At 43.9% G+C, this 27,982-nt stretch overlaps 2 protein-coding genes and 2 non-coding genes across 6 annotated transcripts; 3 read left to right on the top strand and 1 right to left on the bottom strand.

The window, feature by feature from the left end:
• Nucleotides 1–27: 27 nt before the first annotated feature.
• Nucleotides 28–15,079, bottom strand: traf7 (TNF receptor-associated factor 7). 3 transcript variants are annotated; one of them, XM_036540756.1, is made up of 21 exons: nucleotides 15,020–15,079; nucleotides 12,524–12,654; nucleotides 12,198–12,255; nucleotides 11,964–12,055; nucleotides 8,944–9,060; nucleotides 8,508–8,600; nucleotides 7,894–7,927; nucleotides 7,162–7,345; nucleotides 6,885–7,019; nucleotides 6,575–6,792; nucleotides 6,206–6,279; nucleotides 6,064–6,112; nucleotides 5,856–5,983; nucleotides 5,642–5,724; nucleotides 5,498–5,537; nucleotides 5,216–5,332; nucleotides 4,268–4,390; nucleotides 2,898–3,017; nucleotides 2,627–2,758; nucleotides 2,157–2,276; nucleotides 30–2,001 (listed from the first exon to the last, which is right to left on the bottom strand). In XM_036540756.1, exons 2-21 carry the CDS (start codon nucleotides 12,614–12,616, stop codon nucleotides 1,987–1,989), a joined length of 2,025 nt encoding a protein of 674 aa, XP_036396649.1. In that variant the 5' UTR covers nucleotides 12,617–12,654; nucleotides 15,020–15,079; the 3' UTR covers nucleotides 30–1,986. The 3 variants fall into 3 exon arrangements, with proteins under 3 accessions (XP_036396665.1, XP_036396657.1, XP_036396649.1); XM_036540764.1 differs by lacking the exon at nucleotides 12,524–12,654 and having other exon boundaries at nucleotides 29–2,001; nucleotides 15,020–15,064; XM_036540772.1 differs by lacking the exons at nucleotides 11,964–12,055; nucleotides 12,198–12,255; nucleotides 12,524–12,654; nucleotides 15,020–15,079 and adding an exon at nucleotides 11,011–11,150 and having other exon boundaries at nucleotides 28–2,001.
• Nucleotides 15,080–17,688: 2,609 nt separating this feature from the next.
• On the top strand, nucleotides 17,689–17,776 carry LOC118794240. The gene has a single exon (XR_005005757.1). It is a non-coding gene; the product is annotated as a small nucleolar RNA SNORD60 (small nucleolar RNA).
• Nucleotides 17,777–17,959: 183 nt separating this feature from the next.
• LOC118794245 lies at nucleotides 17,960–18,049 on the top strand. Its single transcript, XR_005005758.1, has one exon. It is a non-coding gene; the product is annotated as a small nucleolar RNA SNORD60 (small nucleolar RNA).
• Nucleotides 18,050–21,685: 3,636 nt separating this feature from the next.
• On the top strand, nucleotides 21,686–26,782 carry LOC118786940 (guanine nucleotide-binding protein G(I)/G(S)/G(O) subunit gamma-13-like). Its single transcript, XM_036542301.1, has 3 exons — nucleotides 21,686–22,191; nucleotides 24,928–25,060; nucleotides 26,636–26,782. Exons 2-3 carry the CDS (start codon nucleotides 24,963–24,965, stop codon nucleotides 26,739–26,741), a joined length of 204 nt encoding a protein of 67 aa, XP_036398194.1. The 5' UTR covers nucleotides 21,686–22,191; nucleotides 24,928–24,962; the 3' UTR covers nucleotides 26,742–26,782.
• The last annotated feature ends 1,200 nt before the right edge of the window (nucleotides 26,783–27,982 follow it).

The raw sequence follows: 27,982 nt of genomic DNA, 5'->3' as shown, positions 1-27,982 counted from the left end.
GATATAAGAGAAATTAGTGTGCTGGTGACCAACTGAAATGAGCTAATTTCTGCCAACGTTGGTCCTGACTGGAGGACAGAAGAGACTGAAGGGCAGAGAGGCTGAACAACTGTGTTCAGTGACTGTGTTACCCACGTGTGATTTTCCTTTTTTTTGGTTCATACCACCAGTGTGTTCACGTGGAAGAAACCAACATCCAGAGCTACCAAAAGTGTACACTGCTTTAATGGTAAAATCAAGCTTAACATAATGTATACAAGTGAGCATGTACATCATTGCTGTGGGAAAAATATTTTTGCCCTTCCCTCCCCAAAAATCGTACCTTTTAACTTCAGTTCTCCACAGAGCTAGGGTAAAAGCCTGAAATTACACATGTGCTTGATCATCACACCATTGGCACTGCAAATACACACTGCAGTGTACCCTCACAAAAGAGTTCTGTTGATCTCAGAGGCCAAGTTAATTAACACTTCATGTACTACTTTTAAAGCACGCTTTGAATGTATTACTTGCTGTCATGACTATGCTTTTAAGAACTGCCCATGAGCAGAAAGCTGCTAATTAAAATCTAATGAACATTAAGCTCTGCTCAGGTGCTGACCAGGGCCTACTGAGCGGCACGGCCAGAATTCTGGAACGTGGGCCAGGCCTACAGTAGAAAATTAAATTGACCCCTTTGTAAGGAAACACCGCATGAAGCATACCGTGGGGTTAAAAATATAGTTTACATGACTATTTTACACGTGTTATAAAAAAAAGGCCTATCTAAAATAGACAGCAGCACTTTCAGTTTAAAAATGCTTCGGCAATCACATTAAAGCAGCGTTTCGCAGGTTGTTCACTAAACCGAGTATGTGAAATGGACACAAGACACTTTTGCTCCACAGTGGCAGTTCAGCTTCCGTGTGGATAATCTGTGAGCGGATTTTCTTTCCACCCTGGGGAAAAGGTGACGCAGCCTCTAGAAAGCGTAAAAAGTCAAGCACTTTTTAAAAAAACTGGATCAGGGTCGTGGTGCCTTTATGCAGGTGTATCGATGAATCGGGTCACCATGGATAGCCAGGAGCAACGCCCCCCCCCCAGGAACACTTCCCTCAGCTTGGCAAACTCGGACTGCAGGATATCCCCGAAAACACTGAGGCCTCCTCACTACAAAGAGGGGCTAGATTGTTTTAGCACAAGTTCAGGAACTGCCAACTGCAGGGGACTTCTGGCGTCAAAGCACAGAACAAAGCTTTTGAAAAAACCGTTCCAGCACTGTTTTCTTTTACATCTGAATTTAAGTAGTCATTTACAAGCATACAGTTCATTGCTCTCTCTTTTGCAGTGTCAGACACCCCCCCCCCCCTTCTTAAAACATAAACAGTCCTGTTTCAAAGGGGGAATGTAGACACAGCATCTTCTTTTCCCTCCATACATCTAAGCTTCAAAGGGGGGATGGGTTTGACTTTGGAAGGGCCAGAGGCACCCACTCAGACGTGGTTGTGTCATTGGAAGGGGGAGGAGTCTTCTGTGAATCCAGAGGTGGTGCCAGCGCTGCTCGTATGCATGCTCAGATAAGGCAGATATTTCAATCTTGCAGCTCTCTGTCCCCGGCGTACAAATACAGCTTGTACAACGAGGGGTGCCCTTCCACAGGACTCCAACAGTCATGGCACTCAGAGTGGGTGAGAGAGGCAGTCTGTGTCCAAGGCGGTGTTAGCGTGAAAGGCCTTTAGGGGTTTTTGTGCCTTCACTGCACTGACTGTCAAGAGTTTGCATTTAAAAACAATCGCCCCCATAGTGGCTGAAGAATCACAATTCAATCAACCAAGCATAATTAAACCGTGTTTTTTAAAAAAAGAAAATGAGGCAACCTTATCAAGCTTGGCATTGTCGATTTGTTACCATTATTACCATAATTATGAAAGCAGTCACATTAAACCGTGTCCTCTGTCGTCTTAAGTTTCCTGACTGCACCCCGGCCAAAGGGAGCACCTTATCACCTTAGCAGGTCCACACCTGAGAGACAGAGACAGAGGCATGAAAGAGCTGTGATTAAACTGGGCAAACATTACACACCTAAAATACATCACAGGAGGAAATTTAACTCTTTCAATACACTGAACTTTGAGATGAGTTGCATGGAAAGTAGCAGGGGAGGTAGGGAGACGCACCTTGACAGTGCTGTCGACGGCTCCGGAGAAGAGGCGCCCTCGTGACACGGCCAGCGCTGTGACACTACCTTGATGCCGCAACAGGGTCTGGGTGCAGATCATGTTGTCCATACTCCACACCTGTGACAGAGAGGGACACACCTCAGGCACCCCAACATCCCGGACGAGCCTCCTCAATACATTACATTATATTACTGTCATTTAGCAGACTCTCGACTTACATAGGTTACAATTTTTGAACATTATGCATTCATACCTCTGGATATTTGCTCAGGCAATTCTGGGTTAAGTACCAAGGGTAAAGCAGCAGTGCCCCAGTGGGGTATTGAACTGGGACCTTTTGGTGACAAGCCCTACTCCTCACAACTATGCTACACTGCCGCCCTACAGTCCTTCTCCACTATAGCGCAGAATAACGGGACCATCGGGAGCCTGGCCTAAAGTCCCAGTCTGAGCGGCAGAGCCCTTACCCTGAGCGAGCGGTCGTACGAGGCACTGAACACTTTGGTCTGGTCTGGTGTGGAGATGACAGCCAGGGCGTACACCGTGCCCACGTGGCCCGTCAGTGTTCGCACCTGCTCCTTGGACTCGATGTCCCACACCTGCCGGGGACAAACGCGACATCCGCATCACCGACACAGCCAGCACAGGTACGTAAGGTGGCCCTCAGCTGGCCCTTCGCTCCATCACCTCTCTACACTTTTCTAAAAAGGGCAAGAAGCAGCATAAACAGGTCCTTACATGGATGAGGTTCTCATAGGTGCCACAAACGATGTGGTGGTTGGTAACCGCGATGGAGTACACACTGCCACCAGAGGTCTGCAGCACATGAACACACTCCAGAGAGCGGATATCCCAGATCTGAGAAGGGGGAAAAAATCATTTGGACTTGTTCTTGTATACTTGTCGGCCTGTCACTTTTATAGAAAGTAGTAATGTGTTAAGCAAACAAAACCTCTTAGAATCTACTCCATGAGGTGTGCTGTCTGTGAAGAGAGACATCTATCAAAACAAAAAGATTTTGTGCTTAAGTAACTGTATCTGAAAAGAGTACAAGAAAAGGCAAATAAACACTTGCATTGAGGAGACAGGCACAAGCAGAACTGGAGAATTTATAAAAACCAAACAAAGTAATGTTGCAAGAGAGGGGCCCCTCAACCATTCATTCTTATCAGCTGTGGAAAAACTGAGCAACTCCACAGCTGGGAGTCATCAACCATATCTCCATGGTAACAGTCTAGTGTTTATGACATCTGGAGCCCTGCGTCACCAATCACGGAGACAGGCTTAGCTCCACCCCCAAAACAGCCCACATTCATACGGGGGAGGGGAAAGGCCTGAACAGAAAATAGAAATTCACTAACAGGGGGATGATGCAAACCTGTGAAACTGGCCCTGCTCTGTTCTCACTCTCTCTCTCTCTCTCTCTCTGCATAGCTGCTGAGGGGATGAAAGCACCGCACAGTGCTGTGTGCTGAAGCGTTGTCTGGTTCCTGTCTAGTGTCCCTAGGGCCTCAATTAGACAACTTACAATAGCAAGTAGGTTTTGCTTTTGCCATTTCAATCCAAGCTATTTAATGGCTTGCCAGTTATGACTACAATGTCTAATGGACACTGAGTTTTGTTCTCTATAAAAGAAAAAAAACCATAAAGTCATATATTGGACAATTAAACTTAGCTATAGTGTGTGGTTCACCAAACCGCACAACTGAGCTAGTTTACTTCAAGTACTTCTTGACTTCTCAGTCACCTTAAAAACCCAATTCAAGATACAAATTCTTAAACTTACTGTAACTATTCAGATGGGAACATGTGGTGCTGTTAAAACATATTTTATGCAGATACTTCATAATTCCTGAGACTATTACCATTATTCCTGTCCGGGTACTTAAAGCATTTCCAAATTGTATAGCACACTGCAAAACAACTTGAAATTTTCCTCTGGTATTGAAAGTTACCTCTACAAAGAAAAACTTCTCAGGGGATTTATAAAAACAAAGTCATGTTTCAAAGAGCAGCAAGCAATAAATTCTAGCAATAAGCAATGGTGTTTCACGACAGCTCATGGGGAATGGTGGGAAGAAGAATGCCAACAGAATATGACCCCTGACCTTAATGGTCTGGTAAGAGCCGCTGTACAAGTGGTTCTGTGAGGCAACAAGAGCCCGAACCCAGTGGTTCAGTCCCGTCAGCTCCTTCTTGAGTTTGAGCTCCGTGCCCACGATGTCCCACACCTGCAAACAACAAAGAAACCCAAATCTTCACCTTCACACCATTCACAGAACCAGAGCAGAACCTAACAGAACCACTCCTCACAGAACCGCCACATGGCTGACAGCCGTGTGTAGTTACACACACCACGTTTCAGTTCTGTGTGAGCAGCCACCCTGTTGCCAGGGCTCTCGACATTTAAGGAAAAAAAGGAAGAACTAATGACGGGAAAGTCCCTAAGAGGAGTGAGATCATGCTGTTACGGAGTCCCTCCTCCTGCTGTTACTGCCGGGATACAGTGGTCAGTCAGCATGGCTGAGCTGTGTGAAAGATCCTCTCCTAAAAGGCACTGTGTGTGCCAAGGTATGACCCTTGCTGTTGAAGAAATCAATCTCCTCTGTCAAGCCTCAAATCACACATCGGCCCAGACAGCCTGCGCTCCAGTCCTGGAGTCTCGCCAGGAATAACCACTCCCGCATACGAAAAAGCAGAATGCTGAGGTCTAACAGCTGCTTTCGCTTAAGGCTGTTATCAATAATAAAACTTGCAGTTGTGTAAATTAGAGTTCAATTTTTTTTAATGTCTCGTTTTAATTTTTTTATTAGCTGACTTGCAATTTCGTAATCCATTCTGTCTCGGCAGTGGTTACAGAGTGAGCCACTCGGTCAACATTGTCTGATTCACACGGGTGGAAAATGTGCCTTCTTGCAAGTACTTACCAATCCACACATAAGCTAATTGTTAACTGTACCTTACCCTTTGCTATCAGACACAAACAAACAACCCAGTCCAAAACTGCTCATATAATCACATTAAGTACATCATGGCACATGGCAAGCGTTCCTGACCTTAATGGCTTTGAGAGAGCCACTGAAGAGCATGTTGTGTGAAGACACCAGCGTGCAGACGGGGTTGTCGTGAGCCCGGATAGTGTTCACTTTCTGTAGTGTCTGAATATCCCAAACCTGCACAAAATGAGCCCAGTGACACACATCAGTGACAGACTCTGGACCCGAGACCTACACAAGGCCTAAGGAGCTACTATTAACTCTGCCCCCCCCCCACCCCCACCCCCCACCCCCACCACCCACATACACCACATGGCAGACGTGCATTACAGAAATACTTACAATGATAGTGCAGTCGGCTGAGCCACTGTACAGCTTGTTCCTGGAGAAGCACAGGGACATATGGTCCATAAGCCACGAAACACTGAGTCCTCTGAATATAAGTAGATGCTTAAGCCACTATGCCCAAGTGTCTGAATGCCTTACCCCTGAATGCACAGAGCCAGCACGATGCCGTCATGACCCTCCAAAGTCTTCTGGCACTTGTAGGTGGTGCAGGTGTCCCAGACCTGGAGACAGCGGGGCAGAGAATAAACAGATCAGAGGCAGATGAAGGAAACTGGACGAAAGAGAAAACAGAACAAGGGGGAGACGGACAGTCAGAAAGGTGCCGTTCAAACAGAAGACCGAGCTCCTGTACCTTGATGGTTTTGTCCGAGGAGCCGCTGAAGAGCAAGTCACCAGTGGAAAAGACGCACAGACACCACACCGGCCCCTGATGGCCCACAAAGGTACCCTTGCACTTGAATATCTGCTGGGGGTCGTAGGCTGCAACAGAAGGGGACACGGTCAGGACTGGTGCATCTGGCTGTGGAACAGCCGACACACCGAACGGTGGAGATACTCACAGCCCAGGATTCCCATGTTGAGCCTGGCGTTGATGTGAGACAGCTCATCCTGCAGTCAATACAGAGACGGAGGTTACAGCATGTTCTTTCAAAGCAGTGTATTGCGGTTATGTAGGAGGAGGGACGCAACAGCCACACTTACATTGAGCATGGAGGCGTCTCTACGGAACTCCATCAGGTCTTCGCTCAACTTGCTCTGGTTCTCATCCAAGACATCTGCCAGGCAGACACAGCATCAGCACCAAGAGGCGGAAATCCAGTTCAAACATGGCACTGCAGTCTTCCCTAATGCTAATCAAAGCAACTGTTCACTGTGGCCACCCATTTTCTGGTTTACATTACATTTGCGAAATCACAATACACACTTGAATGCTCTTTATCCTACGTAATGCCCTGTGTTATCCGAATATCCGAATCGGAGGACACCTCAGTATAGTTTGATCATAATGCAAGCGCTTGTGTGGTCAAGCAGCACTGGCTTCAGGGCATCCCAGCCTGGTACTGTTCTCACCGAACTTGAGCTCCAAGTTCTTCTCCAGCTGGTCCAGTTTCTCAGACAGTTTGCCCAGCATCGAGCGCAGGAAAGCGATATCCTGGTCCTTCTGCGCCAGTGCCACCTGCATCTCGTGGAAGCGGTCGTCCGTCTGCTGCAGGAACTCCTTCAGCCCCTCGAACTTGCACACTTCCAGGTGGGTCTCGTACGTGTCCTGGTTCCCGATGAAGGTGCACCTGACATGAGAGAAGGGCAGGTCAGCACCCTCGCGGGACCCCCAGACACGCGGCAGCTTTGGCGAGCGCGGCGACTTGAGGCGCGCTTTTACCCGTATTTGGAGTGGGGGCACTTGATGTGCTCGCACTCTTTCAGGTGAGCCTCCAGGTTCATGGTGAGCAGCGGGGGGCAGCTGGGGTTGTTGGGGCAACGCACGGGCCGGTAGTTACAGCTCCCCTCGTGATCTCTGCGGAGGGAACGGGGGACCATAAATCAAGAGCACCACGTCCCCCCAGGTAATTAAACCAACTCCTCCAAACACATCAAAATGCCCTGCGCATCAGATGAACGCGTTTCAGTGTGTTGGGGAGGGTAGCGGAGGCTCTCACTTCCTGGCGCTGAGTTTGATGGTGAAGGGGCAGCCCTTCTGGTCCACCTCGAAGGCGCTGGGCTTGCCGGAGGCGGCTGGCTTGCAGCCGTACTTGCAGTAGATGAGGAGCTCACCAATCTGCTCCGCCACGGCGATGTTATTCACCACCACAGTGAGCTTGGCATTGTCCACTGGGCACTTCTCTACAGGGACAAACAGGAGCACAGAACGCGCACTGAACTTAGAGTTGGCAAGCACTGGCGTAAGGGAGGGGTAAGGGCTTAACAAAAACAGCACAAGGCAGAAGAGTTTCAGGGAGAACTAAAGATCAGGGAGGCCCACAGGAGGGGGGTGAAGAATACACTACAGACTCTACACAAAGCCTTTATGAGGAAGGACTCCTCTTATTGACATTATAGCATCCCTTTCTCCCATCCATAGAAACAAGAGACGGTAAATATCAAATGTTTATCACATTTGAAAAATCCTTCCGGCGAGTCCAGAAAGTTAAACACTTGCTGTTATGGTGCTGGAACGCAGTGTCTCATGCAACTAAATGCAAAAAAAAAAAAAATCTGGCACTGCCCTGGAGCATTTGCCGAAACGCCAGTCAGCGTGCCAGTCTGGTCTCCCATTTTAGAATTCTGTGATTAATTAAAACTTCTTAACATTCTCCTAGATGTTTATTGCTCATGTATGCTTCCCATAGACTCTTCTTATCCAATGTTTGTTGAAAGGTTAAATCCCATACCTGAGGTCAAGGCGCATCGTCTGCAGAAGGTATGCTGGGAGAAAAAAAGATGAGAGCTGTTACAATGAGGAAGATGCAGTGTGCAGCAGAGCAGAGTGCTGTGCCTAGCAGAGAGCGCTAATGTTTGAGGAGTCACTGCCGTGGGAGGCACAGCAACACTGCACTCAGCACTTCCTTCCTGTTGTTACTAAGGCCTTCACTTTGAGAGCACTTCTCAGGCTAAGACGGGAGGCTAGCACATTCATGTTACTGAATGAGAACGACTGCGCTAGCCCATAAAGCCATTCCAACTGAAGGCTTCCTTTCAGAACGCGAAAACGCCGAGCCACTTCAACACTTCAGTGCTCAAGGAAACAGATTAACCAGGCACAGAGGATGAAACAGACGGGAAATCAATACGTTACAAAAATACAACAAACAGCCTCGTTCTTTCTCACTATAAGGAAGGGGAAGCTGTACAGAGGGATGGGGACATTGCAGTGAAAAGGGGGGGGGGGTGCTGTAGAGTGTGAAGAGGGGATCACAGTGCTAAAACTGATGGGGAGGTCGCAGTGCCACAGAGAGTGATGGGGAGGTTGCAGTGCCACAGGGGAAGAGGTGCGATGCAGACTCACCCCACAGGTGGTGATGACAGGGTCTTTGAACACGCTGCAGCAGAGCTGGCAGCACAGCTTGACTGAGGGCTGCTCTGCAAACACCTGAGGCTCCTGGGAGGCCGAGAGACACCGAGATCTCACTTTCACAGCTGAATAACGCTCTACTGCACAGTCTGTATCTTATTTACATGACGACAGGCCATTTAAAACAAGGGGGGGCTGTCATGCATGGCGTACCATTCTGCAGGAAAATAACACTTATCTCATACTTTTACCTTGTTGATACAGCAGTCTGCCTAGAGCCATCTGTTGCAATATTTCAGTAATATATGAGCACATATCAAATACTCCCATACCTTGTAGTTAAAAGGTGGCGTACACCCTTATAAAGCAATGTGTGAGTGGGTACTGGCCAGGGTCAGATGAGAGGGAGGCAGGAGATGGCAGTACTCACCGTGTCCTCTTCCTCCTCGTGCAGAGAGAAAGTGGAGCGCAAGGACATGTTGGACTCGGAGTGCAGGGAGCGCACGGAGATGGCGGAGTCAGAGCGGCGGGGGGTGCTGATGGGGGGCTGGAGGAGAGGGGGGGGGGGTGGAGAAACAGGACGATGAAGACCCATCTGGATCGGATATATCTGCTGGAGCTGCTTTGTAAAAGAAACTTGCTGCTGGTGGTATGAAAAAGCCTAAAATTAAAGGTTTCTTCAACTCACTTTTACAGTTTCTAACAAATCTCAAAACACTATGATGAGCAGTATCTATGTGCAAAGACACTGAGCAGATGCATTCGTATACAACAGATTACCATAATCAAATGCAGGTAAAAGGTAGCAGCAGCCTTTTTCTGGATTCAAAAGACAAGTGCCATTTTTATATAGTAAAACTCCAAGAATTCATTCAAGATTTTCAATATGTGGCTTAAAGAGAAAAATCAATCATCAATTAAAATACCTAAATATTTGGAACAAACTGACAAACAGCTCTATCAGACAGAGCTATGCACTCCAGTTTTTAATTCCTAACATCATGGTATACAGTATCAAGTATACTTGTGACTAAAGGATGTACAAGTACACAGCCCAGATAGGTCCATACTTTTATATTCATGAGAAAGGCACTTTCCCAACCTGGATTGCTTTAATACCTATCTAACTGTTCAAGCGGAGAGCATGTCAAATGTATGCTAGTTTAAGTACACTACCCTGGATAACGCATGTCTGCTAAGCGAATAACTTATATACTTTAATTCTTATTTGGTGTCTATTTTCTAAAATTGACTACAGATTGAAATAAAACGTCATAATATTTCCTCCATTAACCATGTCCAAATATTCCTTGAAATTCCACAACTTCAAAATGAAGGTAAACAAACTGAAGCCCACAGTTACACTGGACATAACTATCAGACAGCTTCAAATGACCACTGCTGGATTTCACGTTCACAAAACATAGTTTAGCATGGCAACAGTACTAAATAGGATCAGTTTGTCAAGATTTCTTGATATTTGTTCTATGATGCCATCCTATTCACCTTTACCAAAGTATCCAATATGTAATTCACAAATGTAGATCTGAATAGATACAACTGGTATAGTTATATGTGTATAGAAGTGCAAAAATATAGGTGTAATTTCAAAGTAATCCAAAGTCAGGGGTGTCCTTTAATCTACAATTCACATTAAATGAAAGTGAGAATTCAGAGTAATGTTCTAAGAACACAGCGGCAGTAACTTACAGATATGGCCACCAGCAGGCATAAGCCTTTGGTAAGCCCTCAGACCAAAACAAGACCAGAAAAAAAAACAATGGAAAAAACATCTCAAATTCCCAAGCACCCAAGACTTCGTACTCATAAACAGTGAATTTAAATAACACGATCAACAGATGTGATTCCACTGTACACAAACAGCTAGTTTAGCCTCTTGAGAAATGTTCTGTCTTTTTCAATCAACTTACATCCTCCCATGTGTTAGGCCTAATTCAGAAAATGCAGAAGATTGCTTGTCTGTAATATGATTCTTGTAAGCATCAATAATTACACCATCCCCTTAAAGTCCACTTTAAAAATCCTCAGGATATTTAAAAATCAAATAGTAACATCAAATACTTTTTCCCTTCATCCAAAGTCTGCTTCCATAAGATCTGGAAACAGAAAGCGTTCTCATATCCATAATAAGTGTATCTTTATAATCGACTCACACTGCAATTGCAACATCTGAGTGACAGTATGTAACAAAATCATCCAAAATCAATATAGGCACAGGCAGGCAACAATTCTGGTAAAGAAATATAAAAATATCCTTTCGTTTAAAAGGCATTATGTACCTCATACCATATTCAAAACGTGAACAGGAGAAGCAGAACCTTCTATGCAAGATAAAATTCCCAATTTACACGAAGGAACGGCTCAAACAATAGCGCTCTTCTCCTTTTCTCCAGAACCACAGCAGCTTGGCCCTCTCACGGGCCTCACCATGGAGACAGTGCCCCACAGGAGGCGTGAAGCACAGCGTAACACTTACAGGGTCCTCCGTCTGCGGTCCCTGACACGCTTCACTCTTTTCTCCCCTTAAACGCTTCCATCAATATCCATAAGAAATCATGGATCTCTCGGGTATACTTCAGCCCTGCTCGGCCTCATCTGTGCTTACAGCCACTTGTTGTTCCAGCACTGCTCACTTCCAGTGCCAACTACACTGCACAAACCGGAGAAAAGGAGGGGGGGGGGGGCTTCCTGCTATTCAATTAGAGCTGAATGTTGCCGCATGATTTCCTGTCCTCTGTGTGTGTGTGTGAGTGTGTAAGAGAAAGAGAGACAGAGAGAGAGAGAGAGAGTGAGTGTGTGTGTGTGTGTGTGTGTGTGTGTGTGTGTGTGTATCTATGCGTGGTGTGGTTTGTGTGGAATGAGTTGTAACAGTGAGACAATCTAGAAATACTAGCAGCACAAAGCCAGAATCTGATGAGGGCTAACATAACTGGACCAGGTTACTGCACTTGAGAATACAGCCAGGTCCCTGTAATAATCAAGGAAGCCCAGGCACAGTATTGTGATTCATCAGCAAAACAGATAGCGAACAACGGAAATGGACGGCTGACAAAGCCAGACAGACAAAGACAGAACATACAAATGACTGCTGTAGTCAAACGTGAAAATGGAAGATAAGGGCTGTTTTTTCCAGGTATGATGTTGTATGTAAAATTTCCCGCATAAAACAAGACTTTATTAATAGTACTGTAAACATTTTACTAGAATAATAAAAAAATCACTATCACTACAATTAAACACATCCAGGTTGCATTACAGATGGACTGTGCTGACACCAATGATCACAGACATCGAGGCATCAAAAATATATGCCTTCTGGTATCATGCAGAAATGAGAGTGCAGAAAGCGTAAAATGATAAGAGGACATTGCTTTCAGGAGCACAGCATTCAGGATAATATGCCAAGTGCGTGCAAGAAGTGGTATTTACCATGCTGTCATCCTCGTCTCGTGGGGAATATGTCATGGTGCTGGATGAGGAGGGTGTCCGACGATGTTGCTTGTAATTACTGGCTGCGTCTCCTGGAATTGGGAAGCCAAGATCCATTCAAATTTCATTTAAGCCTTGAATACATTACATTCAGGTCCAAATAATTTTCCCACAACTTCAGACATTATTTTTCTATTGGTGGCAGTGATGAAGTATGCACTCATACAGACTCACCTTTAGTAACAGTGGCCACTGTTGCATATGCAGATCCAAAAGTAGTCTCCATTCTTGTCTATTTTAAAGGAAACAAGACAGGATCTTAATATTAATTGTAGGCCCCGTGCAACAAGAATGCTAAACTGTAATTAACAACAAGACTTCACATTGAACTTTGAAAGCTACTAAACTGACTAGGCAGTACATGTAATCTATCCATTAAATGTAATCACTCTGTTCACCACATCCTTTTATTCCACCCTGATGACACAGCTGCTTTGCCTCCACTCTGCCCCCCCACCCCCCAGAAATAGTTATACTCTTTGCCACTGTCCCACGCTCACCCCGTTGGCGCTGTCTGCAGTGGGAACGCTGGTGGTGGCTGCGGCGGCTCCTCCTGAGAAACGATTGTAGCGTGGAGTCTTACTGGAGCTCATAATCCACCACAGCCTCCCTTAAACCTGACAGCTGTAGCCTGGGGAGGACAAACACTCTCTCAGCCCCTCTGGTCAAGCTCCGAATGCCACCACCAAATCTAGCAACGCACTTTGCTATACCGTGTCGCTTCCTTTGCCAAACGACATGATTCATCTTGCTTAAAACTTTTAGACCTTAACTATAAGACGCAATATTACAAAACAACCCTTTAAGTAATTTATTTATTTCATAATAAAAAGAAGGTTGCTGACTATAACAACATATTTACATGTTCAATTTCTCTTTAAGCTTTAAAATTTTCAATGAAATCAACAAATGAGACCATTGTGTTGCGCTAATACCAGTCATCCTTGCAAAACACTGTAAAGGCACTGATAGCAGGACAACCAATAACACGATTTGAGACGCATATAGAACAGCATTCGGAGAGCCGAAAACCCCACACAAGTCATTATACATTGAAAAATGCGACTATGCAATACTGAAAATAAAGTACCTCTAAGACATGAGATAAAAGAATACATTGTCACTGTATACGGTTTCGCTGTAGCAATTGCTGTCACAGTATTTTATTCCATGTCCATATGCTGCGTTTCAGAGTGACATCTAAAACACATCGCTGGCAAACTATTTACATGTTTAGTATAAACGCCGAGAAATCTGCTTTACATAGCAACGTATAGTTAGCTATAAAAACAATACAACTAGCTGCATTTCAGCTAGCCGCTGACGTGCGCGCACACACACCGCAGATTGTCGGTCACTAATGTATCGTTAGCCAGTGTGACAAAAATGTTATTCCGTTCATCAGCAGAATGGGATGCCAATTCACTATTCATCGTTAGCTTGCCAAATTTAGCTACCGTTAGCTAGACTAGCTAGCTACCTGTTGCAAACTGTCTGATCTCCGCACACACTCCAGACTAGCTGGATGGCTAACAGAGCAAGGCCGTAAATAAACTTGTCTGACTCCTCTATTGTGCTAACGCTATAGCTTGCCAGATACTGGACTCTGGCTTTTCATAGCTAACAAACATTTCAGTTAGCTTGCTAAGCATCAGCGACAGGAAGAACGGCAGAGTATGGCTTATAATATACTAACGTTAAATCATATCGGGGGAGGGGGAAATCAACCAACAATCAACCGTGGACATTTATCTCTATGTAGCTATCTAACTAGCAACCGATCTACTATCTACAGCATCCTGTCTGTCATTATCTGATTTAATTTCGGGATAACGCTCTTAACTGAGGATGACACTGACTAGTTCACACCTAGTTAAACAGCTGACCAACCACCTCCACATGACTAATCAGGTCTACGCAAATCACTAACTAGATTAATTTAACATTAACTGGCAACATCATGTACAGCACCAGGTGGGTAACTTAGCTAATGGGTTTAACTTGTAAGACCGCTAACAAATTAAGAATCTTAAGGAAACTAACCAGTAGCTTAGCTAGCTTCCTACCAATCTAGCCGGCTATGAACGCATAACAACGACATCTGTATAACACTAGCCAGCCAGCTAGCTAGCTACGTGGTTTGTCGACACTAGCGCAAGTCAGATAGCTAGGTGGCGTTACATAGATATGTATTCTAGGTATCTTATCTAACTAGGTGACAACGCATTTGAAAGATACATCTTAACTTCTGTTTGATAAAATACTAGATAGCACATTTCCCTGTGATTGACTATCTTGTTAGCTAACGTAACTAACGTTAGCTTAGTAACGGTAGACGAGATGACATGGCCACAGACATGAAATGGCCTCAGACGGATCTTAATCATACAGATGGCGAAAAAGCTTCAACAGTTACCGGTTTATCTTATTGTCTGTGGGGTCTTTTGACCGAATCATTAGCAAGCAAGTGTTTATGACAACATTAAAACTCGGAGGCTAAGATAACGACTCAGGTTGCTACGCTTCAACATCTTCCAAACCAACTGGTAAAGCACCAGCTTAACACTAGCTAAGGCATTCCTCGCTAGCTACGTAATGTTAGCTGGCGAAACAAATTGCCAAACGATAGCTAGCGCATTGGCTATAGCTAGGGCTGTCACCTTGCGTCTTAACTAATGTAGCTAAGTTACTCTTTGGCAATTTTATTTGTGGATGTCAAGCTATTTAGCTATTTATGTTCACAATTCTGTTCATATAGTCTACCTAGATTATAGCTAGCAACCTAGCTAACGTGCATTTTGCCTCTTCTGCTTATTTCTTGTTTTGCTCGCCAGCTTAGCCATCGATAACTTCACAGCTAGCAACACAAGAACTAAACAAGCATCGAGTCGCTTAGTGTTAGATGGCTATGCTGTATAACATATCGCATGTCGCTACAATAGAAATTCGGTTGATTCTATTGTGTTTTACACATTTAGATAACTAAAATTCCTTACCAGCAACGAAACACTCAGCCTGCTACAGCAATCCACATCTTCCTCTCTGACAGCAGCCAGATTTTCAGGAAGTGAAGACTATTTGGCAGACTTGTGGGAGTTGTAGTGCACGTTATACGGGCGCCATCCGCTTTCTCAGCGGACTTGATCATAGATCAATTCAAGGCAGATTTCACTTTTTCACTTTTTGTGTTACGATCAAAACGGTCATTGAATAAATCATGGAATTACAAGGTCATAATTCACAGACGTGGAAAACGATAAAAGACTGTAGTTACGTTTTATGGTGTCATGCTACGCAGAATTCTCCACAGAATCACTGATATCAAACTTAATGATTGGTGTGCTCCATTCAATAAACATGCATTAGCTGATCAAATGGGTATAAAGATCAGTGAATGCACAGAATTTTGTGCAGCAGGACATCCTACACACTGTCAATAAGTTGCTCTTTGCGTACCTAACGCGCCTCACATTTTTTGCCATTAACTGCACCGCAAAGGTCTCTCGACTAATTATCGATGAGTGCGCATGACACTCGACCTTTCACGTTTTCTCGTGAGCTTTCAAGTTTGTAGAATGATGCATTATTCAATAGACTGGTTGTCTTATGACTATGCAATGAAATGCATGTTTGAGTGAAAATGATTTAAATTAAGCAATTAATAAATAATAAATGTCATATTCAATTAAGCAAAACCATGACAGAAAAAACAGGATAATTCAAATTTTGAGCTTTGTTTTGTCAGGTTACCTTTCCACTCAGTTCAAGTTTGCTCTTTCATCACATTACATTAATGAACGTTACATAAACGTTACAAAACCGATTGAGTTTCAGTCTGGTTTGGGTATGATTTCAGAATAAATGTTTTTTTTTTCATTCTGTCATTGTCACAGAACTGACAGTTATTAGATTTAGCATCATTAATTAGAAATTCATCTGAGGGATGTGAGTACATTCAGAATTTAGAAGCGAATCTATTTAGCTTTGGGAGGAATTGGGAGCCTAATTTGCGAACATTATACTTTAGTCATAGCAGCATGGCTAAAAGACGATATTTGATGTTGTGTTTGTTTGCAAAGGATACTGTTAATTTTTAGACTATCCCAATTTTTCCCTTTTTTACACTTGTTGATTAAAAAGCTGAAACCATTTATCAGAAGCAGAGGCAAACAGGAATTTGCACTACTACACAGCCTTGGCTGAGGCCCCCGTTGCATTGTTTACTTTCCCGTGTTGCACTGGGAAAGGAGAACCCATACATGATAGGAGGATATATCGGAACTAGCTACCGAACCAACCACGGCGAAGTGCGGCGAATCTGCACTACGTCTGCAAAGCACAGACAGAATAAACGACCCTTTCCCGCTCACTCCGTTGTGAAATTCATATGGTATTGGCCATTCATTACATCAATCTTTAGACTTCCGATATATCATTCTGTGATTGGTAACTCCAAAATCTGACTAACCTATGGGTAAACTGTAACCCAAGGCTTTTGAAGGGGCGTTTGATTGAGCGGTGGTCTGATTGGGCTAATGTAGTTGACAAGCGTCAGTCTGTATCCAATAAGATCTCTAAATGTAAAGCGAGGCTGTATAGATTTTTCAATAAGTAGCTCAGGCAAACACAAATGCGACCTTTTCTCTGATCGTAGGACATGGATACGTTAGGGAGGTGAGTCTTACAATAAGCAATGGAGTTAAAAGTAGTTATCTGCTGTAATCCATCCTGCTGCACAGAAGAAAAGTAATGAAATCCCCAAGATTTATTGGGCGTGACCATATTAGCTAGCTACCTACCTAGCTTTGAAGCTACTTGTAAAGCCTGTTCATTTTACTAACGTTAGCGGGGTAGATAATTTAAATGTCTTACTTGCTAGTTGCTTAGGTGCTTTCCTGCATGTTTTGGTATGTGGTTGCCAGTTATTCAGTCCAGGTAATTAGCTATGTTGTTAAGATGCATATTTGCACATTACACAGAAAGCTAACTCGCTAGCGAAGTATGTTACCTATCCGGCCTAGCTAGCAGGCCAAAAGAATTAAGGTGTCAGCTGGTGAACGAATTCACGTACATGGTAGGTTGGAAACCTTTTTAAGCATGTAACTTTATTTTGAGTTGGCTTGTTTTATTATTGGGGAGTGACCGGCCAATCGCCCAATTTCCACGTGGCTACCACGTGGAACTCTGCTAATGTTACGATACATGAGCGTTTCCTAAGTTCATCACACCTGGTTTCTTTCAGGTTAAACACAGGCGAATGTGGAAGAAGCGAAACTATGCATTATGGAGGAAAACGGACTATTGGCGACATGAGGGAGCTATCGGCAACTTGAGTCGAAATCCGCTAATGGCTAACTCATCGGTATGTGGTTTGTTCAAATTTGCACGGCCTGTCATGATTTTCGAAATCTAAGTGAGACCACGTGTTTTTGCCATTTTTATATCGCTTTATAGGTTAAGCACCGGTTTAGACTTTTACTAGCACCATTTTGTTACTGAAGTCTCATTTCTTATTGGTCGGCTGATTTTAATTTCAGAGACATGCACAGAAGTTTTGGGAAACATGATCCAGCGGTACGTCGACGACCGTACAGTAACGATATGGTGACCCGCTTGGGATGAGGCAAGTTAATGTTTTTGTCCATAAAGTGTTTTAGAGGGGCTCAGCCATTGATGAATTTCCTATAAACTTTCTGACACCTCGTATGAATGCTGCTTTTGCAGTATCTGATTACATAACTTATCTGAGGCTAAAATGCACCACAGTTTGTAATGAGAAGCTGAATTCCTGCTTTAATTGATGTCCTAACGTGTTCTACTCCATTTCAGGATGTGCAACTGAGGAAATCTCCCTCGTAGTTGGAGCTGTCCTTGGACGTGAGTTTATATTTGTTTTTATACAGACATGAATCTGGGTTGTCTGATTTGAGTTTAAGAGCCAGTGATGACATTTAAAAAAAATACTTTCTGACACCTCGTATGACGGCTGCAAGGCAGCCTCTGATTACCTCTTCTCTCTGAGGCTCCTTTGTTGCACACACATAGTAAAGCTTTGACACGTGAATAAATGTATTTATATATATATATATTTGTTTGTTCGTAGGTGGCTTTGGATGTGGAGGTCCCACGACGATGGGAAGCACTTGCTGTGACTACAAATAAAGAATTGAAAAACAATGCATTTTACCCACTATCTTGAAGTCTCTTGTTCTGTGTGTAGGTTCACTTTGAAACAGAAGAGGGTGCCATTTGCTTTGATCTAAATTAAGACTGCATCTGGGAGGGGCTGGCTAGCTTTGCAGAGTGGTGCACTTTCACTGTGTAAAAAGTGTCTTAATCCCAGAAACATTGATGCTGTGCTTTGGGAGGGCTGCATATCTAATGCAGACTGGCAAGGTGCATTTTTAAATGGTAGTGCTTGATCCAGTGTGATTTTCAAATCTCTGCTTGGCCTACCATTATAGTATCTCTGCTTATGAAGTGTGCAAGTGGAGATGCTGGTAATTCTGACCCCTCACCTAGATTTTCCAGGTTCCTCTTTGAATTTGTGACCTGTCATGTAGGTACATTGCTGGTACAATCAGCATGGTGTAGAGAAGTTTAATGCAATTTCTTGGCCTGTAATAGAAGTGCTACGCTTAAGTGGTTTCTGGGGGGGGGGGAGTAGCACTGCTATTGGAGTAATTCCTATCAAAGCATTTACCCTTTCTGAAAAGTACATTTCCCCAGCTAAATAATGAGCACTGCACCAAATTAATATTAATACCTGTTTGCTGGCACATTCCCTATCAGGTCAAGCTGTGCCAAATCCTGAAGTTCTCAATTCTGCACGCTGTGTCCAGCCAGAGGGTGGGTAACTAGCCAACAAGTAATTTTAGCCATGTTCAGATGTAGGTAGAGTAGATGGAAATGCTTCTACTGGTGGGATGCACTGAGAATATGCTGTGTAAATACAGCAACAGAGCTGGAGGTGGATGCTGAAATTGTAGGGAAAAATGTCAGCAACGGTGAGCTCTATTAAAAGCCCCTAATTGCACTCTGCACAGCAGGCAGCGAAGCAGTATTGAGCACTAAAGCACATTTGTGTAGATGCCATCCATTCTTTTCATCAGGGATATTCATTATCTCCTGCCTGACCCCCCCAGGCCAGGATGTCTTAAGAGCACGCGGAACTAAATCCTTTAGAGTGAACTCCCCTGGCTTCCATTAACTTCAGCGGTGCCCTCCAACGGTTTGATTTCTGACAGCTTTCTACAGCTACTGAAAAGCCACTACGCCCATCTGCACATCTGACCTTGATGGTTAGGCAGCATGGAGCACCCCTCATTTACAGCATCCATTAAGATGCCCTTTCCAGCAAGGTTGTTTTGTCTATTGCTGTAGAACAAAGGGCCTGGGTTTGAAACCCCTCTGCCATCAGGACAGTGTGTTGGGGTTGGGGTGGGGGGAGGGGGGTTGCATGGCACACCTTGGGATTTTATTTCATACAAGTGCTCCTCTTGAAATTGGAGGTGAGGCTTGCATGAGATCTCATTCTTGGGAAACTTGTATCCAAGAGCACTGCTATATTTGTCATGAATTAATGATCAGTGCTGATTAAGGGGATTTGGAGATGGACCTTCTGAACAGCATTTGCTGCAAGTATTCAAAATGACTGGCCTGTGAATTAGTGTGTACATTTGACAGTAACACTTGTGTGCTATTGGGATATTGTATCTTCTTATACATTACATAAGGTACAAGGGTGTTTTATAATCAAAATGTGTGGCTGCAGTATATTACAAAAAAGTATACCCATGTCATCAATGAATATGAATATATAGACATTGAAATGTAAAACTGATGCCCTAACCTATTGTAGTTGATCAAGTACTCCAGTCTTCAACCCTTTACAGTTTAATGGAGGGTCAGTAATCTTCTGACAGGATCTCTAATCCAAACTGGGATTACAGGAACTCTGTCTGAAGCCTACCATACACCACATATCCACCATTAATCTGATTGGGACATCACATGTCAAAGCATACCTTGATCATTCAAAGGTGCCACATCACAGCTTTGAAGACTTAGTTTAGGCTGCTTGGCCAGTTAAAGGTATTAAACAGATTCATCCCCAACTTTGATGTGAATGTAGTGTACACACCAGTGTATGGGTTTAAATGTCCATCTGGAGGAAGGTCATTGCAGTGATCATTTTCTCCTCTTCAAAATGATCTCTCTTTTCAGCACTCTTCCCACAGTGCACTCTCACATTTGAATGCTTAATCCCCTACAAGTAAATCAGTTGAGCACTTTTGCCTTGGTTTTGCATGTCTCTCCTTCCAGGCCAGGGATTTGATGCACACATTTTCATACAGGTGTGAATCAGTCCCGAGTCACACAGAAACAAAGTTTAAGTGGAAATCAACAGATTCCCATTTCAGACCTGCTGGCCCTTCTGCTCCTGTCACACCTCAGTGGTGTTCCTCAAGGTGTGAATGCAAAGAAGATTTTAATCAAAAAGAGAGTGAAGGCTCTGATCAAGTTGAGCAGATGGCACAATGTGGGGTTTCCTCAAGGACAATGCTTGCTGCCATCCCACCTACACAGGGACGGCACCTACTTAAATTTACATGTATCTGATTATTCTCTTCTGTTCACAGACAAAAAAGATTGTCAGACAACATTTCAGCAAAGAGTAAGAAGTCACAGCATATAGTGTATGGAAGCAGATTAAATTATATTTTCTCAATTTTTTGATTACAAAAGTCTTTACTTTGTCAAACTGAAAGAAGGACTAAATGACTGGAGTCAAGCACAAGCTCTGGCAAGCATGTACAGATCCACATCAAACATGTAACTACTGTATATGGCCAAGAGGGCAATAAATCTCTACACAGCAAACAAGCCCAGATAGATATACACAGCTACTTCATTTGTGTGTCTAAAGTAAAAACAGATTTTTTCATTCAAGAAAGAGCATACAAGAACATCAATTGTAAAATACAACAAAATCATTGTTTTTATTAGTAGAAAACATTTGAGCATGTTTGTTTAGAAATAAACATCTGTTGAATTCCATCTTCTTTAAATATGGCCAAATTTTCCCCCTGGTGTGAAAACAGTGAGATGGATGGCAACAGTATGCAGTATAAGTATGGGAAAAGATGGAGTACTGGAATAGCTCAACAGAGTGCTGCTAAAGTCTTCGGACTAAGAAGTAACTGACCTTAAAGAGAGGACATCTCTCAGTGGCAGCATGGTTACAGACACAGGCTCACTGAAGCCTAGGCATGTTCATCTACAGCTCAGAAAACAGTGAAGAGGGAAGCAGTCACAATCACTAACATTATAAAATTCTTTGTGAAATAAATAAAATTGTACATTTTAAAGGTATTTAGAGATAATTTCCAAAAACTTTGTCCCAACCATCTGTAAACTGCAAAAACACACAGGGAATATTTGAAATATTTGAATCCTGCAGGCACGCATACAATAACGGACAAAATATGTCTGCGGGCAACAATGTTGTGTCTTCTGAAGGGCTGAGGTTTACAAAACTACACAGGAAATCATAGGAAGAAAGAGACAAGGCTCGGCAACTATCTAACAAGCCCTGTCATCGCCACCTGCGAAAAGATACCTCCCCATAAAGCCTGCTGGAGCATGTGCAGTGTCTGGCGTTGCAGTCATTACAGCAAGAAGAAAAGCTGCGAGTTTAAAAAGAGCATCCCTGCCGGCTTATCCGTTCGTCTAACCAAACGCACACAGATAGACGCGCACACACACGCGCGCACACACACAGGACCTCAATACCGGCTGAGAGCAGCACACAGACACCATTCAACACCGTTGCCGTCACCGCCACTGGTACAACAGCAGCATCGGCCACTCATACTGCAGAAGCAAAACTACTCTTTTACCACAGCGGTAAATACGCAGACGACTGGATAACGTTCAAAATTAATATAGTCTATTGTTTCTCCCAGTTATTACTCATATAAGAGAAACCAGCAGCAGGAAGAAATTAGGGATTTTTCACGGAAATCGAATCCTGAGAATTGCCAGAAAGTGGTACCCTGGGACATTTGGTAGTTTCTAAGGAAGACATCGTAAAGAAAATCACTGTCTTCCCCAAAACGGAGAGCCCCGCAACCCGATTTACTGCACCAGAAATCCTCTAAGTAAGGTAAGCAATTAACAGAAAGCGACTGACAAAGGATTTAGCTAATCTATTAGTGTTGGAGCGCCACCATTTAACTGGATATACTATTCGTAAATTTATGAGAGCTCATGTTGCATTTAAAGGAGGTGAAGCAAAACAGAGGAAAATAGGCCTGTACATTTTTACGTTAAGAGAGAAATTTCGTATTATATAAACAAGCATCATGAATGTGGCTCGTTTTGGGGGCTGAGGATGTAGGAGAGCGCGTTGATGCTTATAGCCCCCAACCTCTTATCCAAGTCGATATACATCAGCATTAGAGTTGAACATTTCCCATGGCTTTTCAGAGGTGTAGAAGGAAGGAGTTTGCGCCGTGCTGACTCGTTCCCATACATGTCATAACTGGAAATTCTATTTTCACTATTTTCCCAAGACTTGGTAATGGGTGCAGAATGCATGCGAGGGAAAATATTTGAGAGAACCTCGATATGTCAGTTGTACGTTGTTTTTAAACGATTGTATCTTAATGAGATGGGATTCTGATCTATTCGTTATAAATCAATCAGTTGACATTCTCCATGGCATTCACCCAGATGTCGCATTTCATGTTGTTACATCTTTCTTCAGCACAGGTAGGCATAGTACAGCTCTAAGGTAGGCATAGTTACAGTAATAAGTGAGTCTGTAAATGTTTCAAGCGCATCCTCACTCAGACCTGTGAGGAGGTACAACAGCTCTCTCGCCCACCCGGACCCTCTCACTTCCTTCCCTGGGGTACCTGCTGAATTGATCACCAAAGTCTGGAACTATCAGCGAAAGGACTGTTAAATCGATAAACCGTGATAAGTACACCATCACAAGTTGACAGCATCTAAGCCTACAACACCGTATTGATTTACAAGTGCAATTTCTTAAAGCGATGTCACGGCCATTGATAACATAGATCATATCCAAATCACCCTAGAAAACACGACGATTCGCACACCTCGTCTGAGAGAATGGAAACACTGGGAATGAGAAGGCTATAAATAGAGATAGTGAGGGTACTGTGGAAAATAATATTTTACGACAGATGCACAGTTACAGTCACAGACTGAGAAGGGAAAGAAAATTGAACCACGGGAATAGAACAGTACATACGCACAGAATAGCTAAATTGATGATGCGCCGTAAAAATCTCCTTGCACCTGTCTTTGTGATACATTTTCATTATAATCTGTGGGTTGTCAGGCATACACACACACACACACACACACACACACACACAGAGGACGGAGTTTGATCTCTCTTTTTAAGCCACTGCTATTACTGACCTAGATTATCGGGCGACCTACTTCTCATCCTGGACCTGGCCTGAAAACTTTGCCCCTGAAGCGTCACATCTCTCAGGGCGAACACCCCATTCTGTCCCGTCTGTTCCCGTACAGACTGAAAATCCCTCCGGTAACTCCATCCCCAAGCCATATTTGAACTGGCACTGTAAAACACATTCCAAAATAGATCGTTTTCATGTTGGGAATTAGAGGTGTTATAAAATTGTATGCATCGTGGTATGTAATTAACATCTGACAGACATACCGGTATTTTTAGGCATTTGGCCGGGAAAGGATAACAGCCTAAAAATCCAGGGCATCATTTCCCAGGACCGAGCATTTTCCTCTTACTGCAATGCATTATGCAACAAACTACAAGAACGCTTCCCATTGTCTACGTGAGCATCTGTTCAATGGTGGCATGGTATAATGTGATGTAGAGGCGAAATTTTATATTTGGGGGATTATAAATGCTTAAAAATCTGAACTGTTGATCACTAAATTGTTGTATGACATGTTTGTAAGTAAAACCAAAAACTACTCCCACAAAAACAGGGATTCCTTGAGGGATGTGTATGCTCTTTGTTCCAGCAAAGTCACACTATCTAATTGGTGAATATATTCACACCTATGCACTTATTAACACAGTGTAGTAAAATATTGCTTGAGTAAATGGAAAAAGTATTGACAAAAGTTATCTGTCATTCTAACATTTACTAAAAATGTTCTTAAAAGAAAAAATGAGTATGAGCTACTTAAATAAGAGCAGAGGTTGAAGCCAAGCACACCACACAACACCTTCTAAGAGAGGCTGAAATGGGATGAAAATGACATGCTGGGATATCAGCTGGAGAGGGCAGGGAGGTTTTTGCAGATAGGTTTCAAGCACTTTGCATTTGGAAGCCATTTTCTCCTTGCCTAAGATCTGGTATCGCATTTCCAGTGGGTGACTGACTTCACTGGAAGAAACTATGCAAATAACCCGAGGAAAAAAGACGTGATGCCTCCTGTGCAACAGATGTGTGCTTGGTGGCCTTGCATCTGCCACCACAGGTCACTCTCTCTCTCTCTCTCTCTCTCTCTCTGAAGAGAGCAGCAGGGCATAAAGTGTAGAAATGAGCATTTGACCTGCTGCTCTGACAGACATACGACAAGCAGCCGCAAACTTGGCCATGCCTTCAGACAGTTCCCACTTCCCACCCTGACAAAGGAACTTAATTTCTGAATGGCACAACTGAATGGAGTCATAGCGGGCTCCTGATGATGCAAAACACACTTCTGTATGTGTTGTCCCTGACCAGCTCTATGCTGTCACCATAAACAGATGCTGTCCCATTTGTGGTGCACAGGTTCTTTGAGGTCAAGGTACAATTCTTTTTATGAACCTCAAAAAAAAAAAAAAAAAAACCGTGCAGCTCAGCAACCTTGTTTAACATGTACGCTGCAGGACGGCGTTGAGCAGCCCCAAGCACAGCCGCAGCCATGGACGAGATGGACCTGCCCCAGATGAAGAAGGAGGTGGAGAGCCTCAAGTACCAGCTGGCCTTCAAAAGGGAGAAGTCCTCCAAAACTGTCACAGAGTAAGTGCCTCTCCTCTCCTCTCTTCAGAGTGCCACAGCTGCTTCCACACAGATACCCCGCTCTGTCAGACATGCGCTCAGGGCCGTACGGGGCTAAGTGTGGAAGAGTAGCGGCATTCCACCCCTCTCTCTCAATCCCTTCCAACTCTGGCCGCACTCTCGCTTGCAGCAACACAATGCCTCAGTTCCGCTCTTGTGCGGAATTGCAGCCTATCATGGCGGCACTCGCTGCGTTCGATCGCTTCATCGTGCTCTCTGTTGCACTCGGCAGTTCAAACACAGAGCAGGCCCCGGTGCAGGGGGGGCATTTGTCCAAATAGGTTATCTCAGATGAAGGCTCCTCTCCCAGGAATTGAATGTACTCAGTGAAGTTGATAATGGGTTATGCAGATTTCCTGTTTTTTTTTCCTGCTGAAATGCCAAGGCTTTAAAGCTGTTCCCCACCCAATTGCAGTAATTAGCTCTGGAGTTGTATGACCTCTGGTGTGTCTAATGAGGTAGGAGAGGGCACCCCTCTTGTGATCTGGAAAATGAGCATGTGAGGAGACCCCGTTCTGCAGGATTTGGGCAAACCTGCTCTGGCATCTGTGAGGGCATGTAAATGTCAGAGCCAAACATCACAGCGGTGACACAGCAGAGTGGCATTTTCAAGAGATGAACATAACGTGCACATCTATCAATAAAGTACAAAGTTCACCTCTATTATTACACAAATTTCAAGGTATATGTAACACATCTGCAACAGTCACCTTGTAATAAAAGCAATTCAGGGTATGGGGAAAGTCATTGCTATCAGTCTACTGGAAACGTCAGCAGTAATAAAAAGCCCTCGGTGCTCGATGTTAAAGACATTCCAGGCTGGTAATAGCCTTGATGGGAGATGAGGACTGGAATTGCAGAATCATTTATTCCTGGCAGTGATCCTCTCAGCCTGCTCCCTTCTGAACGGCTGCATCCTGGCAGACAGCACTATCTGCCTGCGTATCTGAAAGGCTCCTGTGGAGTGGGAAGTGATAGCTCTGGTCCCACTGCTGGGCTGCTGTGCTCCTTTGTTTTCTGCCCTGGAGTAACACAGCCCTCAGTCACTGGGAGAGAGCTCACTGCTTGGATACCAGTTGTCTGAACACATATACACACACACACGCACGCACACGCACACACACGCACACACACACGCACACACAGGCACACACGCACGCACGCACGCAAGCACACACACACCAAGTCCATCACATGCAGTTGTTTGCTCACTTTTACTATCACGAAGACACATTTGCTCTCGCTATCACACATGCAATTAAACGCACACCATTCCACGCGCACACCAAGTCTCATGTAAGCCATCACACATTGCAACACAAGCACACGTGCGTCCACTCTTGCCCTTACAAAATATGACCCAAATTTGACTGACATGTGGAGTGTTCACTTTGCCTCTGTTCACGTCTGATCCTGTGCTGAATTTTCACACCAAATGTGTGGACGTGCAGGTGTGCGAGCTGTAATGGTTCCAGAGCGCAGTGGTGACACTCTTCTCTGTCTCTCTCCCTCCCTCCCTCCCTCTCTGCCACCCAGCCTGGTGAAATGGATTGAGGACGGGGTGCCCGAGGATCCCTTCCTGAACCCGGAGCTGATGAAGAATAACCCCTGGGTGGAAAAGGGCAAGTGCGCCATTCTTTAACGGAGCGGCCCTGACGCTCCCGCCCCAACCCCCCACCCCCGTCCCACCCCCCTCCCCAGCTCAGGCCATGTGCTGCACGCTCATTGCAGGACAGCGGCCCGGCTTCTCACTGAGAATGTACGACATCCGACACCGACAACGAGAAACACACAGGCAAAGCACGCTGATCCATAACCACTGTATAGCCATCAGCGAAGTTGGAAATGACACTTATTTTACTATATACATGTATGTCTATATATGCAGTTCATAGTTTTATCCTTAATTCTACTTTGTTGCTGTCGCTGCTGCTTGCGCGTTTTAAGATTTTATATAGCGGCGACTCCACACTGCCAGTGATGGATGTTTGTTTCCCTGCAGCCCGATGCACGTGACGTGACGACATATAGCATACTCACTGAGACACGGTCTTGTGTGCAAGTTTCAACCTGTTTAAGTTATCGACTTCTCTTATTTATTTATTTATTTGGTTTATTTATTTATTTATAGATTGATGAATCACTTGAGCTATCTTTTGGGCTATGTCTGACTTAGAAACTATGATAAACTGATAATCTTGTTTTGACTTCTATTTCTTTCCTCCTTGAAAAAAAAAAAAAAACAACTTTTACTTTTTTGCCATTTCACCATCAAATACTGCCTTGTACACTGGTTCCTTAAAGAGAATGTAAAAGTACTGCTCGAGGATAGGACAGCCGTCAGAAAGCTCTGCACCGTCTTTTGTGTAGGGGCAGTGACAGTGGTTGCACACCAGCTAAAAGTAGGGCTGAGCTGTTCAACAGCACAACCTGTCCACTGCTGACAATTCTGAGGGAAGGCAAGGATATGGTTTTGTTAAGTCTATCTATGTATCTAGCTCTATATAACTTGATAACTTGTAAGAGTGCTTTGGGAAATTATGCATAAGATCAAGTACTAGTTCAATGATGATGAGCAATAAATGACAATTTTTTATTGAATGTTTTACAAAAAATGTTTGTCATATTGAATAAAGTAGCGGATTTTTAGACAGCTTGAACCATGTTATTTGTGTGTGAGGTATAAACATTGTTAGAAACGTCCACATAATTGGAGTTAACAAACAAAACTTTGACAAGGAAAACTGACATTTAACATGCTAAATCCTTCCACTGGTTTTAGACCAAACAATCTTTTCCGGTCTTTGCAATGACTCATAATGTATGTATAATGTCATACAGTAAAAAGGGAATGAAAAGCAAGACATTGTTTTCCAAAGACAA

This window comes from Megalops cyprinoides, chromosome 1 (genome assembly GCF_013368585.1).
Source record: "Megalops cyprinoides isolate fMegCyp1 chromosome 1, fMegCyp1.pri, whole genome shotgun sequence".
Lineage (NCBI taxonomy): Eukaryota > Metazoa > Chordata > Actinopteri > Elopiformes > Megalopidae > Megalops > Megalops cyprinoides.
The sequence above is the reverse complement of the archived record's forward strand: the minus strand, read 5'-3'. Positions and strand labels throughout refer to the sequence as shown.

Coding starts and splice junctions, on each gene's coding strand:
- traf7 (XM_036540756.1), bottom strand. CDS start 12,616: ATGAGCTCCAGTAAGACTCCACGCTACAATCGTTTCTCAGGAGGAGCC. Junction 12,256..12,523: donor CTGCAGACAGCGCCAACGGG/GTGAGCGTGGGA, acceptor CCTTTAAAATAG/ACAAGAATGGAGACTACTTT. Junction 7,346..7,893: donor ACGATGCGCCTTGACCTCAG/GTATGGGATTTA, acceptor TTGTCCCTGTAG/AGAAGTGCCCAGTGGACAAT.
- LOC118786940 (XM_036542301.1), top strand. CDS start 24,963: ATGGACGAGATGGACCTGCCCCAGATGAAGAAGGAGGTGGAGAGCCTC. Junction 25,061..26,635: donor TCCTCCAAAACTGTCACAGA/GTAAGTGCCTCT, acceptor TCTGCCACCCAG/CCTGGTGAAATGGATTGAGG.